Source organism: Aegilops tauschii, chromosome 5 (genome assembly GCF_002575655.3).
Source record: "Aegilops tauschii subsp. strangulata cultivar AL8/78 chromosome 5, Aet v6.0, whole genome shotgun sequence".
NCBI lineage: Eukaryota > Viridiplantae > Streptophyta > Magnoliopsida > Poales > Poaceae > Aegilops > Aegilops tauschii.
Genome location: NC_053039.3, coordinates 304,155,944 through 304,171,761, shown reverse-complemented (window position 1 = coordinate 304,171,761; position 15,818 = coordinate 304,155,944). Strand labels below are relative to the sequence as shown.

Genomic DNA, 15,818 nt, shown 5'->3' with positions numbered 1-15,818 from the left:
CAAGATTGGTTCCTTCCCTCATACCTACCTTGGGCTCCCTCTCAGCCTCAGCAAACCAAAGTTAGAGGATTTTGTTCCAATGCTCAAAAGGATTGAAAATAGATTCTTGGGTTGTTCCACCTTGCTATCTACAGGAGATAAACTGACACTTATTAAGTATGTGTTCTCAAGCATGCCCATTTTCTTCATGAGAGCTCTTACCCTTCCAGTCTTAGTGGTCAATCAGATCAACTCTATCTTAAAAAGTGCTTTTGGAGAAAATTTGGCACATAGGACAGAGGGACTGCACTCAATGCATGGGATAAAATTTGTAGACCCAATGCTTAAGATGGATTAGGAGTGCTAGATATCACTACTCATAACAAGGCTTTGCTCATGAAGTTCATGCACAAGTTTCTCAACAAGTATGATTCTCCCTGGGTCAACGCCATCTGGGAAACCCACTATTCACACTCTCTTTCTAGCGATAGGATGGTTGGATCCTTCTGGTGGAAAGCTATTCTGAGACTTCTACCCATCTTCAAACAATTTGCGGTCTGTAAACCTGGTGCTGACAACACCATTTTATTTTTGGACTGATGGTTGGTGGAATCAAACTCTAGGATCTAGGTTCCCTGAGCTATACTCATTTTCCATTGACATGGACATATCCTTGCAATAGGCCCTGAACACTCTCGAAACTAAAGACTTTCCATAGACCACTCTCTCCGCAAGCATTCCAACAGTTTCAGACTTTGCAAGAACACCTACACCAAAGACCTATATCTATGGGCAGGACTACTGGTCTTTACCAGGAAAGGCTCAATCTTACTCTTCTATGAGAATGTACAAGCACATTATGGGAGATAACACTGCTCACAACATCACTAAGGACATTTGGGCCACATCATGTAGACTCAGACACAAAATCTTCTTTTGGCTCTTGTTGCATGATAAGAATAATACCAGGAACATGCTCCAGCGTAGGACTTTGCACCTTGACAGTTATAATTGTGTTCTTTGCTCTAATAAAACTGTCTATTCATCTCTTCTGGAACAGTCCATTTGCCCTCTGTTGCTGGGATCAGATCATTCCAAACAGAAAGAGGGGTACATCTGCTTTTGATGAAATTCAACTTGCCACCTCACTTCTACCTAACGACTTCGCTCTAGATATTATGCTTATGGGATGCTGGGGTATTTGGTGTGTCAGAAATGCTAAGATCTTTAAAGCTTCTGCAGTACAAATTGAGGGTTGGAAGTATTACCTCAAAGAAGGACTTTGGGCCTGTCAGATCAGAGCTAAAACAGAAGAATGCAGAGCAGACCGGTCTTTGGATAGAACAGAACTTGTAATTTTATTTTGATGATGTTTCCTAGAGCTGGTATTGGTTCATTTGTTTCCTTTGCCCTTGTATTTGTAAATATTTATTTTAGTAAAAATTTACCATAGTAAGGTTGAGAGAGAGGGGAGAGGGGCGCTGTCACATTTTCCTACAGAAAGTGACGTCCACATAGAAGAATCCAGTAATGCGTACGTTCTTGCAGTTGCGGCAGTACACGATCTCTGCGTTCATGGTCTATCAACTTTGAGGGCAAACAATGGAATAGTCCAAGTATGCATGCTCCTCCTGGAACCATGCGGATGTTACATACGTGAGCCACTCACGGCCTCAGCGCTTCTCCTTGTGGATAGGAGCGTAGATTAACCATGAGTTGGATGGGCTGGCTATCACCGTTCGTAACAAGATACAAATGGCTGACTCGACCGAGTTGCCTCATGCATGTCTTGTTCGTGGAATTCTTTGCCACTGTCAGAAAATTCCTCCCCACGGTGGTAGACTTTTCACGCAAACTGTAGAAATTTCTCGTACAAATCCACTATAAAAACCCCTCTATACCCAAGCTATACGTACACCAGCAAGGCAAAGCTAGCTAGCTACAGCCTACACATACGCAGCTAGCTATAGTGCAGGCACATAGTAGAAACCATCTAGACACCGAACCAGGGAGTAATGGAGACGCCCAAGCTGGCCATTCTGCTCGCCCTAGCCATGGCGGCTGCCATGGTTAACCTTTCCCAAGCCCAGAACTCGCCTCAGGACTACCTCTCACCTCACAACGCCGCCCGCGCCGCCGTCGGTGTGGGCGCGGTGAGCTGGAGCACGAAGCTGCAGGGGTTCGCCCAGAGCTACGCCAACCAGAGGATCAACGACTGCAAGCTCCAGCACTCCGGCGGGCCCTACGGGGAGAACATCTTCTGGGGGTCGGCCGGCGCGGACTGGAAGGCGGCGGACGCGGTGAAGCTGTGGGTGGACGAGAAGAAGGACTACGACTACGGGTCCAACACCTGCGCGGGCGGGAAGGTGTGCGGGCACTACACGCAGGTGGTGTGGCGCGCCTCGACCAGCATCGGCTGCGCTCGCGTCGTCTGCAACAACAACCGCGGCGTCTTCATCACCTGCAACTACGAGCCCGCCGGGAATGTCGTTGGACAGAAACCATACTAACTGTGATCGCTTCGCAGTACATACATAGTCCAATAGTCCCTCGTTCCTTGCATGGCAGCACCCATGCAAGGATTCATGCACGTTCCTATGATCCTATCTACTGTATAACTAGCTAGAGGGGCTGGGCGAGTAGATAAAAGGAATGCCGTAACAAGCTATGTATGTATTCTCCGTCATGGACTACAATAAATAATGAGCCTTTTTACGGTACCTTGAAACATATATGAACCTTTCATTACAGTTAGTTTAATCTCTAGCTGATATTGAGTTATTGACTGGTACTCTACAAGACTACAACACAAGTAAATAGGAGTATATACCACCTGAAAAATCCAAGCAGAGTACCATGTGTTTAGGGGTAAATAAAAAGGTTGTATACCTTCATATATTGAAAATGAAATATTAAAAATAATTTATAATGTGCTTTGGTAAAAATATATTTATTTTCATTTAAGTCTAGTGATCAAAAGAATGTTTTAATTCTCTACCCCCAACAAGGAAAATCTAATCTCATGTTTTATAAAAATCTTGAAAACCTTATCTCTAGTCGAGCGGGGATTCTCCTTCGAACTCGATCGATCATGAACTTGTCGTTTGGTGAATGGCTACTGATTAGGGTTAAGGCAAAGATACCGCAATACAAATATAGAAGGACTAAATTTTGCCCTCCTAGATGAATTGTTAGATTTCATTGGTAATTTTGCCCATCTTTGAGGATTACCAAGTACCGTAAAATTGTTCGTAATAAAATCTTGAAGCTCACCATGCGCCTATCAATGCAAGACGCATAAAGAACCACATCCACCAGCTCAAAGAGAAACAACGGGTTGGATTAAATATCATAAGATAAATGAGGAAATCATTCACGATCACTTTGAGAGTGCCTTGGGACGGGTCCACCTAGGCGAAGGGACATTAACCGGGAGAATCTTAATTTCAAAGTGGTTGCCTTCAATGGCATTGATGACAACATCACCAAGGAGGAGGTCAAGGCCACCATGGACGGCAATGTCTGGGATAAGGCGCGGGGATCGGACGGCTTCACCGGGAGCTTCTAAGAAATGTTGGCACATAATTAGTGACGATGATATGAGAGTGATCCACTAGTTCAGTAGCCTCCAAACATCAAGCTTCCATTGGCTTAACTCGGCAAATATCATTCTGCTTCCAAAGAAGGAGGGGCGAAGGAGGTCGGAGACTATGCCAATTTATCCTCATTTATGTTATCTCATAACTAGACTTAGTTTTCCTGTAAGAAGAGGAGAGAAGTGATAGAGGAAGCCGTCGGTATCGTTGATGAGAAGGTGTGGGATCGCGGCAAAGCAGAGGAGGCTGCATAGGAGGATTCCACCCTCCTCAATGAGTGACATGATTCTTATGCCAAAACACATCCCGTTGTCTAGGATTGGGATGCTTAGCATGGTTACAAGCATATCCCATATGGACAGGAGAGCCTCGCCCACTCAGCTCATGTTGGCCATCACTTGCTCCATATGTCGTCTCATTGTTAAGGAGACATGAGATGAGCGCTATGCTGCTTACGCGTCAACCATCTGCCCCGATGAATTATTTAAGTAGGTCACCGCTAGAAAGAGGTTGGTGCTCTAGAGGAATGGTGTCATTTGGCTCCGCTACAAGGAGGCATAAGCGGATATCACAACGGACCGGGAGCACATGAGATGACGCCGGTTCAATGTTAATACAATTCAATTTAAGTAGACGAATCGCGTAATATCGGGGTTTGCTCACCTTAAAAAGCCGTCTCACGGACATTGACAGAAATGAGACAAAAGATGAGATCGTTGTAGTCTTTCAAACTGATGGTGCAATTATTGAGTTGATGCACTCAATAAAAAAGAAAAAATATATATAAAAAATTGTATTATGGTTACTTTGTATCTGCTTGCAGCTATTCGTAGCCTTATACTTCATATTCTATAGGTCGACCGCATACATGCGAACCATCATGCGGTTGATGGTTAGATGGACAATGGTATCCCCAGCTTATGGTGACTGGCTCAGTATCTTGAAAGTGCTCATAGAGATAGAGTGTGCATGTATACGTTCATTAGGGTGAATGTATACGTCTATATATAAGCGCCTGTGTACTGATTAAAAAAAAAGTTGACCGCATACATGACGATTGTGCTTGTGCTAGACTGCTCTTACTTTTGGCTGCAAATTGAAGTAAAACAAAAGCAGAGGTCGGACCGACACGTTCTTGGCACGCGAAGACGAGCGCCGAACCATTTTCCACCTGCACAAACTAGCCCCATAGACCAGCACGTCCCTAGCCAATTATTGCGGGCGGACAACACCCTCCACCTTTCTCCGGATCACTGGACCAGGAGCACGGAAGAGCGCACAGGACATCCACCATTCACCGAGGATGAGGGGAGGAAATGGGTTGAGTCGCTCTCGCGAAAGGGACCCCCGCTCTGCCCCCTCTTTCCGCGTGGCGAAATTCTCTCCTATAGTCGACGACCGTGCGCTGCAGCTGCCGCCGTGCCGTGCCGTACCTCAGCGTCGCCGCCGACGCCTCAATCCCGCCCCCCGCCCCCACCCCCGCCTCTCGCGCGCGCCGCCGCCATCGCCGTCCCCGTCCTCCCTCGCCGGGACGTCGCGTTCCCGCTGCCTCCACCCCGTCCCAGAGGCGATTGGGTTTTGAGGTATGGCGTTGTTTCGCCTAGCAATTTGTTAAATCGCACCGAGCTTCACAATTTTTGGATGTGCCGGTGCGCCCACACGGCACGCCATCTTGATCCGCCCCCGTTGTAGAGGAGTGATATTGAGCAGAATTGTAGATATTCTGTGATAGGATTATATCAGTCTCGGAATAAAGAGCGAGGCCCTTATTAATTGTTCAGAAAATAAATATTGCTCAATACTTTCGTACTATCCTATTCAACAAGCTGTACAAAAAATGGCTGGGGGAAACAAAATTCGACTTGTGATGCAGATTGAAATCCATCAAGCTCTTTGACTTTTAGGGAACGTTCATGTGTTGCACTGATGCCCATGGTTTGTTAAAACATCATGATATTCCTGTCTAATGGAATAAACAGGATAGTATTCTTGAACAAATGCTATATGCGGACTCGTTGTATACCTCATATGCTTCGCTTTACTGCTTCATAGTTCTCACAAGTGGCCTCCACTGCTCATACTTTTGCCTACTTAATGCACTTATAAGTCTACAATTCTTTGTGTATGTATTGAAATAGGTTTATGACAGGTTCTTTGTTTTCATTTTGTAGCCTAGGCACTGGGATCTTCTTTGAAGTAATTGAAGCTATCCTAATTGACAAACTAAATTCAGTGGATTATACTGAGAATCAATATTCTGCTCAGCTGTATTTTCACCAAAACACGGCCATTTTGTAGCCCCTAGTCAAAAAATATGGGGAATGAGATATGGTTACCCATGATGACTATGCGCTTGCTCTTGTGTGATTAGAGCTAATCCGGAAATCTGTAAATTCAAATTCAAGTTATTGATGGAGCATGCTAACTGCGATGCACACGAGCATGTTATAAATGTAGCACATGGGGAAACCGCATCAACATCAACCAGTCATCAAGATCTGCACAGTGATACGGATGAACCACATCAGGAAGATCGGCCTTCAACAAGCACACGAACGCCATCGCCAGTGTCTTCAGCATCAACATCACCAACTGCTTACAGCTCCAGAAATTTATCATTTCCTAGAAGAGATAGTTTCTATGGTCGTGGAACAAGTCTTTGGAATTCTGGTTTATGGATCTCGTTTGAATTTGTCATGTATGTAGCACAGATTACAGCTGCTATTGTCATCCTCATCTTGTCAAGACATGAACTTCCTCATGCCCCTTTAGTTGCATGGATAATTGGTTATACAGTTGGCTGCACTGCAAGTCTTCCTCTTGTATATTGGCGCTATGTCCATCGAAACAGACCTTCGGAGGAAGAACCTGAACAGCCACCTACAACTTATCCTACTTTGACTTCATCTTCATCAGAAGGACGCAATCAGCGTACCGGTGGTACTGTCTTGCATCTTGGGTGTATCACAATTGCTTGTCCAAGGTGATATTTAACTCCGTGTTAATTTTGATTTTGAGTTCCCTAAGCTTCTACATCTTGAGGAATCCTTCTATGCAGTCACACTCCTTATGGTTTTATATGTGTTTTCCAGAAATCTGAAATGGTGAAAGGAAGAAGTTAATGGTTAAGTTGAATGAAATTGCAACCTTTAGAGCATCACACAATTAGTTTAGTTTTGTATGGTCTTACACTTGTTTATTAAAATTATGTAGTAGGTATATAAAAATGTACAGTGTGAAAACAAACCTGAGATAAGAGTTAAATAAAAATTATAAAAGCTTAAGCAAAACCTTTAAAATAAGCAAATGCAATTATCAGTTTTTGTAGAGATAAGATAATATATGTGCAGTTTTATTCTACAGTATCATTGTATAAAGCTACCACAGCAATTAATCAGGACATGAGTGTTTTATGAAAAGATTTCAACGTCTTCTTTTCAGAACTTCTCCCTTTCTATGCTTATCTCTCAAAGATATGTTCTTTTTTCGGTTTGCCAGTAAGCCTGTCAGCCCTAAGAACTCAGCAAAAGAAACACCTTTTGATGGCTTTCCACGATTTGTGAATTTGGAAAGGAGAACTTCATAGGTTTTTTATTCCACATGGCAAATAGTTGTAGAACTGTTCACTTTTTTGAGCAAAATCTTGCTGATATCTTTACTTGATATGGACCAATGTAATTACTAGTGTATGCCACTCGAACGACAAGTCCAGTGTCAATCTTAGTGTGCCACATCACCTCAAAGTTAAAGAATATAGTGGCACAGCAGATTATTATGCGTTCATATCTTTTAGCATATAACTACCACATAAAGCCTCACCAAAAAAGAACTAGAAATATAGCTATAACAGGAAATATTCTACAAATTAGTTATCATATATCCTCATTTTCTTTTTCATTTGCTTATTTCTTATGGAAGTATAGGAAGACATAGTAGAAATTTGCTCTACGGACTAGGGCAATTCCCTATGCCATAGCATAATATTACCATGCCTGCTTCACTTGTCTGACTAGACTGGTTTGATGATGGTCCCTTCTGTGTTGTGCTTTACAGAAGTATGCAGCTATGTGGATCATAAGTTCATAACATATCCTCTTTAACTAGAGTTAAACTGGTGCTACTTTACTCTTGTCTAAAGTATTCTTATTTGGTTAGTAACTTGTAGAACCTGGTGATGTGGGGTCTTATAGTACTTGGTTGTATGTTAAATTTGAAGTGAATGAATGCTGTTATTTGATGTGATTATGTTTTATAGGCCTAGCATATTGGCTTATCATTCCAAGACAGCTGTAGACTGTTTCTTTGCTATATGGTTTGTTGTTGGCAATGTGTGGCTTTTTGGTGGGCGTGGCACTTCATCAGATGCTCAGGACGCTCCAAATATGTATAGGTAATTGCACTGCTCTGTGTTTATTCCATTATTTTTGTTGAACTCTCAACTGATTTTGCTGCCCCTTTATAGGCTATGTTTAGCGTTCCTTGCACTTAGTTGTGTTGGGTATGCCATTCCGTTCATCATGTGTGCAGCGATATGCTGCTGCTTTCCATGCTTAATTTCCGTTTTGCGCCTCCAAGAGGATTTGGGTCAAAGTAGAGGAGCTACTCAAGAGCTAATCGATGCATTGCCAACCTACAAATTTAAACCAAAACGAAGCAAAAACTGGGTGCTTGATCATGCTTCGAGCTCCGAGAATCTTAGCGAGGGTGGCATCCTGGGCCCAGGAACTAAGAAGGAAAGGGTTGTTTCTGCTGAAGATGCTGTGAGTATTCTGCATCCTTTTCCTGTGTTATGATATTCAACAAATACTTGAAGGATTTGCTATTGAGCTTCATATGCTCCATGATTTAGGAACGATAGCTTCATTCAACACAAGTGTTATGCTGCAACATTTATTATGTGTACCTTACTTTAGAATATTTATCAACAGATGGTATTGTTTTTCGTGATATTTGTGAACTACTTCACCAAACAATTCAGTGTTATGCTGCAACATTTATTGTGTGTACCTTACTTTAGAATATTTATCAATAGATGGTATTGTTTTTAATGATATTTGTGCACTACTTCACCAGACAATTCATCAAAATATAATTTTTATTGTCAATGTGTAGCACAGATTGATCTCAAGTGCTTTTGACAGATATTCTTGGTTTCAAGGAACACTTTTCTCTGTATTACTATATCCACATATTCTTCTCATGAACCTTCAAATCATTCTAGTTTTCTTGCTAGCATGTGAACTCCTCTTCCATGCATTGATATCTCCTTATTCAATATGTACTCCACGTGGCTAGATTACTACCCCCTCCGTCCCAAAATAAGTGTCGCTGATTCTAAATCAGTGACGCTTATTTTGGGACGGAGGGAGTATCTGTTAGTGTGTCCACTCTTTGCAATCTGGCCAATACTAAATCATGGCCTAGCTCTCCATATACTCTACCATATCGATTTCCAATGTTCACCATCTGGGGCAGTGGCGGACCCAGGAAAAAAATGAAGGGTGTGCACACTTTAAAAAAATCTGCCTAATCTAAGTGTCATATCATATATGGCAAAAGAATAACACAAATAGCTCAATCAATTAAAAAAAGCTCAATCAAGTTTCGCAATATTATGTTTCAGAAAAATAATTTCAAATTTGCGAAATTACAATACAAATAGTCGTACATGAAAGATACACAAGAATAACTTCGGTTTGCCCTTCAGCTGCAGCCTTCTTTATTTTGACCTCATGTTCTCAACAAAATGGACATAATATTACTAATCCTCTTTGTCTGTGAACGGATGCAGGAGAAAATTTGTGGGTCAGCGTTGAGAATATGACGTGGTAGATCGAAGTTGTCTCAAAAAATAACGTGGTAGATAGAAGAGTTCTTTTTTCTTTTTCTGTTTGCAATCTACGCGAGTTGCCGCTAGAGTTTCCGTCGAGTTGATCGATGGAATTGGTCTAGCTAGCTTCTACCGGGCTCATGTATATACTGGAGTCTTGGCTGGACACACACGTAGTGCTGCTAGTAGAAAATTCAGTCAAGCTACTTCTATGGTTTGCTAGGTTTAAATGCACGTGTACAGCTTCAGGTGACTGAGTTCTAGTACTGTAAAACCAACAAAATCAGAAGAAGATGACATGTAGTGAAAGAAATCTGCAAAATGCTGGGTGTGCCACGGCACACCCGGCACACCCTCTAGGTCCGCCAATGATCTGGGGTACATTTGCTCTCTTTCTCAGCATGACTCACAAGTTGTCTCCTTATTCAACAGCATGTCCCCTCTTAGAGCATCAGCAAGGAACATCCTGCATGTAGTAAGCTGGGGCCCACCACTCTGTCTGATTTCGCGCAGAGCTCTACACATATTATTTGTTCATGATAATGTGCATGTGGTTCAAACACACATGCTCGTTGTAAAAAAAAATCATAATTTTTTGAAGTGCTTTGCTATTTTTTTTCAAAAGAAATTCTAGCTAGGTGTAGGCCAAATTGCTATCCCCCAAGTTCTCCAAATACCTTACCATATCAGTTTCTAATACACTCATATGGGACACATTTGCTCTTTCTCAGCATGATTTACAAGTTATAACTGTCAAAGTTTCTAATATTGGTGCAGGTTTGCTGCATCTGCCTTACTAAGTACGGAGATGACGATGAGCTCCGTGAGCTTCCTTGCAACCATTTGTTTCATGTGCAATGTGTCGATAAATGGCTCAAGATAAATGCAGTATGCCCACTCTGCAAGACAGAGATTGGAGGCGTGGTTCGATCATTCTTTGGATTGCCCTTTGGCCGCCGCCGTGTTGATAGGATGGCAGGAAGAGGTGTAGCTAGCTCAAGATTTAGTGTATAGAACACGTCCCTTTGCTCCAATATATGCTTGCTTTGTTGTTTGTTGTATGCCTAGTGTTGCTCATGGGATTCAGTGTGCTGATTCTCAAGGAAAGCAGTAAACTGCTTTCTGTCGGACTGTTAGGCTTGGTTCACCAAACGGATGACAGCAAGTGGAGACCTGATGCTTGTAATGGCATGTTTGTGGTATAGTGGAGGTGATGTTATATTCCGATTTATCATTTGACGTCGAGCTTGTAAATAAAGAGACGAAGTTCACTTCTGAGCGCAGGGAAGGATGATATATTTCGTCGAAGGAAGAATGATAACTTTGAGGGCATTCTGTTGTGTGCTATCATTGTGCTTGGTATTTGTTTAATAATGAAGGGAAAAAAATTGTGAGGGCTTGAATGAAAACTTTTTTAGCTTTTGGCCCCCCAAACACTCATATTTTACAGTAGATTCTGGCTAGCTCCGCCACTGGTTGGCACCATGCATCAAATAGGCAGCACCAGTCTTAACTTTTTTGTTGCTTTGGAGATGCTATATTTGCTACTCCCTCCGATCTAAGATGAACTAAAACCATGACACTTTTTTTGGATAGGAGGGTGTACAATGTTTTCTTTCCTACAAACCTATTGTGGCCGATACATTTGAGAAATTGATGGAGACAAGTTTCCATGAACATATACGTTTGCTTCAGGCAAAATGATGTTTTTGTCATGTATGAGAAGAAGTTGAATAACCGAAAACCTGTGTAAAAGCAGCGGTGAAAAAGATGCTGAGGCCTGGAGGGAGAGGTATGGAATCAGCATGCCCTTTGGTGCAAAGAATTTTTTGTAGGATTCCGATCCACTCGGAATTTTTGAATCCATTTATTTCAAAGGAAAATAATTCTCCAAAAGTTGTGTGGATTGTTTTCCTACACTATGGCTTCTTTGGTTCAAACGAATTTTAAATCAATTTTGTAGGATTCCAACCCACAGGAGGTTTTTCTAGAGTCCATTTGATTCAAAGGAGTAACCCCTCCAAAATTCCTCTTAACTGTTCTCCAACACCACGATTCCATAGAATTTTCTAGCAAGTTTAGGTGTCATATCTCAATAGAAAGTTCAGGTGTTTTTCCTGGTTCATGTACAATTCCAAATGTCAGGATGTCTATTCCTACATTTTTCATGTTCCCATGTTCTTCAGATCCTGCGAAGCAAAGAAGGTTCTACAATTCCATTAGATTGATTGGAAAATTCCCTTTTATCTTGACAAGCATGACATGCGCTCAATATCTATAAAAAGTTCTTATGGTTTTCCCGTGATGCAACCAAACAACTTCCGCTACTGCATCTAGTGTTTTCAGTCTCACAATTCCAAATGTCATGATACCATATTCCCATGTTTTTCATATTACGGTGTTTTTATAACCCTAGTGGCCCTCAGTTTCTGGTACCATCCTCACATTATTTTATCAGCCTGTTTTTCTTTTCTTTGAAACTCTAGATGATGTAAGGTAAGCATGTTCTGGAGGCAGATGCCAACATTTTAGATAGTCAAAGCCATCGTTCAGCAAGCACAAAAAGCAGGTGGCGACTTACAGCTGCCCCTCCCATGCATGTGTACATGTACTGGGTGGCATGTTGCATATAGCCGGCAGCTGCACATATGCTCACAATAATTCAAGGCCGGAATGTCTGCAGTCCAAGCCAGAGAACAACCCTCCTATTCCAGCTGTTGTCATTGCGGTTAGCTCGTTTTTCCTGATGACTGATTAGTTTAAGAAACACGAGAGATGTTTATGCAGGGAAACTTTTTGTCTGATGCGAAGACGTCGATGTCATGGAGAAGTTTCATGGAATGTTGGCATCCTCCTGCTGGCCTAGCTTTGGAAATCCCTCGTGCAGGGTGGGTGGCAGCTCGCCAGGCCAGGACCGAATATTTCCCTCTCGTGATCTCGTCTATTTCCAAAGATACCAGGGGCTGTGTGCTCTGGGAGACTGGTGGCCACAATGTGGATTGCGACACCAGCGGCGTTTTCCTGATGACTGGTTACTTCATTTAATTATTATTACGTTGTATGGTCTATTTTGGGTGTTTGAGATTTTATTATTTTTTGAAAGACAAAAAATATACTTCCTCTGTAAAAAAATATATGAGCATTTAGATCACTAAAGTAATGATCTAAACGCTCTTATACTCTAGAGGGAGTATATATTAAGTAGCACAAATCCGTACATAGAAACTCTTAATTGAAATTGAAAGATACACCAAGTCCTTGGGTGTCAAAGTCTTCTTCGGCCTCGTGATGTATCGTGAACAAAGCTCTTAGCCGCCTTTAGATGCGACTATATGAGGTATATATGAGAGGCAATACATAGAAGTTCTTGGAGGACAAGTAAACGAGTTGTACTTGTATGCGTCGACGTCAACGCAGCGCCCGACACCGTTTGTACTACGGCTAGTCCAACACGGTACTAGAATTTAGAAGTGTTGAACTTCACCCTCTTATACTTGCAAAAAAACAATGCTCACAAAATTTCAAATTTCCAGTTCCATATCCATCAAGAAGACCTCTCTTAGTTAACTCTGCCAAACCAAGTTCACTCATATGTCCAAGGCGCATATGCCCAAGGTTAGCAACATAACAATCAGAATTCTTTGAAATCCCTGTAGCCGTTCTTACTTTTTGCCTTTGTTTTCATTATGCGAGTTCTTCTATTTGGTCCTGCCACGAACATGTAATCCCCCAGCTTGGGATAAACTTGAACCATCATGAGGCACCACTAGTTTCATCTTCTCCTTAGAGTTCAAAGCTTCATAAACTTCATTAAGCATGAGAGTATCACGACTGTATAATATGGTGTCCCTAAAATTGGTATAAGAACTTGACAGTGAACATAGTAACATTAAAGGCGTATCTTCCTCGTCATACTTAACATCCATTGCAGCTAGATCGGATATAATCTCTTTAAATTCTAAAATATGATTCAAAACATTACCTCCCTCGAGTAACATGTGCAGGAATAATTTTTTGCTTCAGATGCATCTTGCTAGTGAAATATTTTGTCATGCCAATCCCTTCCAGCTTTACCATAGAGCGGCGGCTGTTTTCTCGCTCAAAACTTCTTGCAAAATATTATTATGCAAATGGAGTTGAATTTGTGACAAAGCCTTACGGTCCTTTCTTTTCTCCCCATTGGTCCAATCTTGAATTCTATTTTTCCGCTACCGTACTAAACCTTCATGTAATTGGTGTTCATAATAGCGTTTCCTATCCTCCCTACTCCTAACCACCTCATTGATCGAACTCCAAGATCCTAGGTACCTGCAGGGTCGAAGAACAAGGAAGAGACAAGAGATAACTCCACCAATCGGAGACATACATGACGTTCATTATTCAAAGTCATTACACCGACCCCTCATACAAATACATAGGGTTGCAAGGCTATGACTCAACCCATTGCCTTACCGAATTACTCACACATGACGATCGGATCGCTAGAAGAAATCACCGGAGAAGACATAAAGATGAATACTTTATTGATAATATGTCTTACAATGGTTGCCGGATGTGATACACGATTAGAAGTATGACTGACTTGGAAGGGAGGTGTTGTGGTGATTGTGATGGCGGTGGCTATGGTGATGAGATGTGAAATGGCGGTGGCTAGGGTTGGAAGATGGCTTGTGTGGTGTTCTGGACGCTCTCCTCGATATTTTGTGCTCTTCCTTTGTGATTCTGGTATGGGGCCCTTTATAAATGTTCTTTGGGTGGACCTGTCGGAGCAGTAGCTGATACGAGCGCATGCGCTCGTACCACATGTCGTCTTGTGCTCTTGTAGCCTTGCTGCACCTCCAATTTCCTTCCTCCCATTTCCCTTTTCCTTGTTCTTTGAAATGAAGATGTATCTTTCTGTTTGGCTTCTTTTCCTATGGAAACAAATTAGACAAAGGATTTCATGATCTCTCACGTTCAGTAGTCATTAGTAACAATATCAGAGTGTTTTCTCAGGATTTCCAAGATTACCTGGATTAACAACGTTGTGATGAGCGTAAAAATATCACTCATCAACCACGTCTTTAGAATCTGCATACCTGTAAGCCCGACGTCCTTGAGCTGGAAAACCTCCACCAACTTCGCGTTCTCCATTGAGAGTTTGGTCACCGAGCTCCAAGGTTGTAGTTCCTGTGGTGGTTCATTGGTAAAGGTAGGCAAGCCCGTCTCCTTGTAGGGCTTTGGAAGATCCGGGGCGTAAAACTAGTCTCACTACCACGACTCCGTCATCCATGACATCGGAAGCTCAAAGTACCATGAGCTCGGGTGAGGTTGAGTAACTACTCTGTCACAATCCGATAACTTGTCATTCTCCTTATGCGGTATTACTTAGAAGAAATAACGCACGAGGCCAAAATGCTGGGTTGTTCCAAGAAAGCACTCGCATAGAGTGATGAAGCAGGCAAGATGTAGATGCCCATTCGGTGTGACATGGTGGAGGTGGAAGCCATAGCAGGTAAGGATCACCCGAACGAAGCGATGTAGCGGGAGAGACATGCCGCTACAGATGATGGATGTATGGACGACCAGGTTCCAGTTCAAAGGCCTCAGAAACTTGTCCGATGATTGCACGGCGAGCCATGAGAGATCGTGCCGCTCAGGAAGAAATCCCTGGGTAACTAAAACCTTGCAAATGATTGAAGGTGGTCGTGGAAGGCCAGCTCCCCGGTCCCCTGGATAGAACAAACATCTCGTTTGGAAGAGGCTGGAGACTTGCAGATTCATCCACCGAGGCATTCCCACGACTGACTGCCGCACCACTTCCACTCCTCATGGCCGCTCCGGATATGTTCTCTTCCACTGATGGTGATAGATCATAAGATGGAGATGCTCTATTTGTGCTTACCTCCCTCGGTTCATAAAGGCGTGGGTGTGAAGCGAAGTGGCGGCACGACTCCTGAAGACTACACCGAACGAGGAGCAACACGTGGAGTGTTGGCTTACGGGAAAGGTGCAAACCTATCACTATCACGCAGTTTGGACCTGGGCCCTAAGCAAAGAGTCTTTTCAACAACCCATGGCAAAGCATAGCCTCACCCAACTATAGGGCTCCAGCCTCGTCCTTTATCTGTCCCAGGGATGTTTCCGGAAGGCACGGGAACAAGGGTCCCGCGACCTCAAGCCCGGACACGACAAGAGCTGTAGACCCCTGGCTATAAGCACACGAGCTCGCCGGGCACCACACGAGGCATGAAGATTCCAAGGATCAGATCAGGAAGTCACACACCTGTCAAAGCCCTGGGTATGCTTGAAGCCGAGCACACATGGATTTTTAAGAGGTCAAGGGGAGCCTAAAGGAAATATGCCCTAGAGGCAATAATAAAGTTGTTATTCTATATTATATTTCCTTATTCATGATAAAGGTTTATTATTCA

General features: G+C 42.8%; 2 protein-coding genes across 4 annotated transcripts; both read left to right on the top strand.

Moving 5' to 3' along the window:
• Nucleotides 1-1,892: 1,892 nt before the first annotated feature.
• Nucleotides 1,893-2,707, top strand: LOC109767202 (pathogenesis-related protein 1). The gene has a single exon (XM_020325965.4). It carries the CDS (start codon nt 1,995-1,997, stop codon nt 2,487-2,489), a length of 495 nt encoding a protein of 164 aa, XP_020181554.1. The 5' UTR covers nt 1,893-1,994; the 3' UTR covers nt 2,490-2,707.
• A 2,175-nt stretch (nt 2,708-4,882) lies between these two features.
• Nucleotides 4,883-10,737, top strand: LOC109767200 (E3 ubiquitin-protein ligase At1g63170). Of its 3 annotated transcripts, none has more exons than XM_020325963.4 (5): nt 4,883-5,158; nt 5,747-6,558; nt 7,831-7,965; nt 8,038-8,335; nt 10,183-10,737. In XM_020325963.4, the coding sequence occupies exons 2-5, from the start codon at nt 5,987-5,989 to the stop codon at nt 10,417-10,419; spliced, it is 1,242 nt and encodes a 413-aa protein (XP_020181552.1). In that variant the 5' UTR covers nt 4,883-5,158; nt 5,747-5,986; the 3' UTR covers nt 10,420-10,737. The 3 variants fall into 3 exon arrangements, with proteins under 3 accessions (XP_020181552.1, XP_020181553.1, XP_073356361.1); XM_020325964.4 differs by having other exon boundaries at nt 4,912-5,158; nt 5,752-6,558; XM_073500260.1 differs by lacking the exon at nt 4,883-5,158 and having other exon boundaries at nt 5,753-6,245; nt 6,287-6,558.
• The last annotated feature ends 5,081 nt before the right edge of the window (nt 10,738-15,818 follow it).

Excerpts from the sequence above, each read along its gene's own strand:
- LOC109767202 (XM_020325965.4), top strand. The coding sequence starts at position 1,995 with ATGGAGACGCCCAAGCTGGCCATTCTGCTCGCCCTAGCCATGGCGGCT.
- LOC109767200 (XM_020325963.4), top strand. The coding sequence starts at position 5,987 with ATGGAGCATGCTAACTGCGATGCACACGAGCATGTTATAAATGTAGCA. Across the intron at positions 6,559-7,830 it reads ATCACAATTGCTTGTCCAAG|GCCTAGCATATTGGCTTATC; the intron begins GTGATATTTAAC and ends TATGTTTTATAG. Across the intron at positions 7,966-8,037 it reads GACGCTCCAAATATGTATAG|GCTATGTTTAGCGTTCCTTG; the intron begins GTAATTGCACTG and ends GCCCCTTTATAG.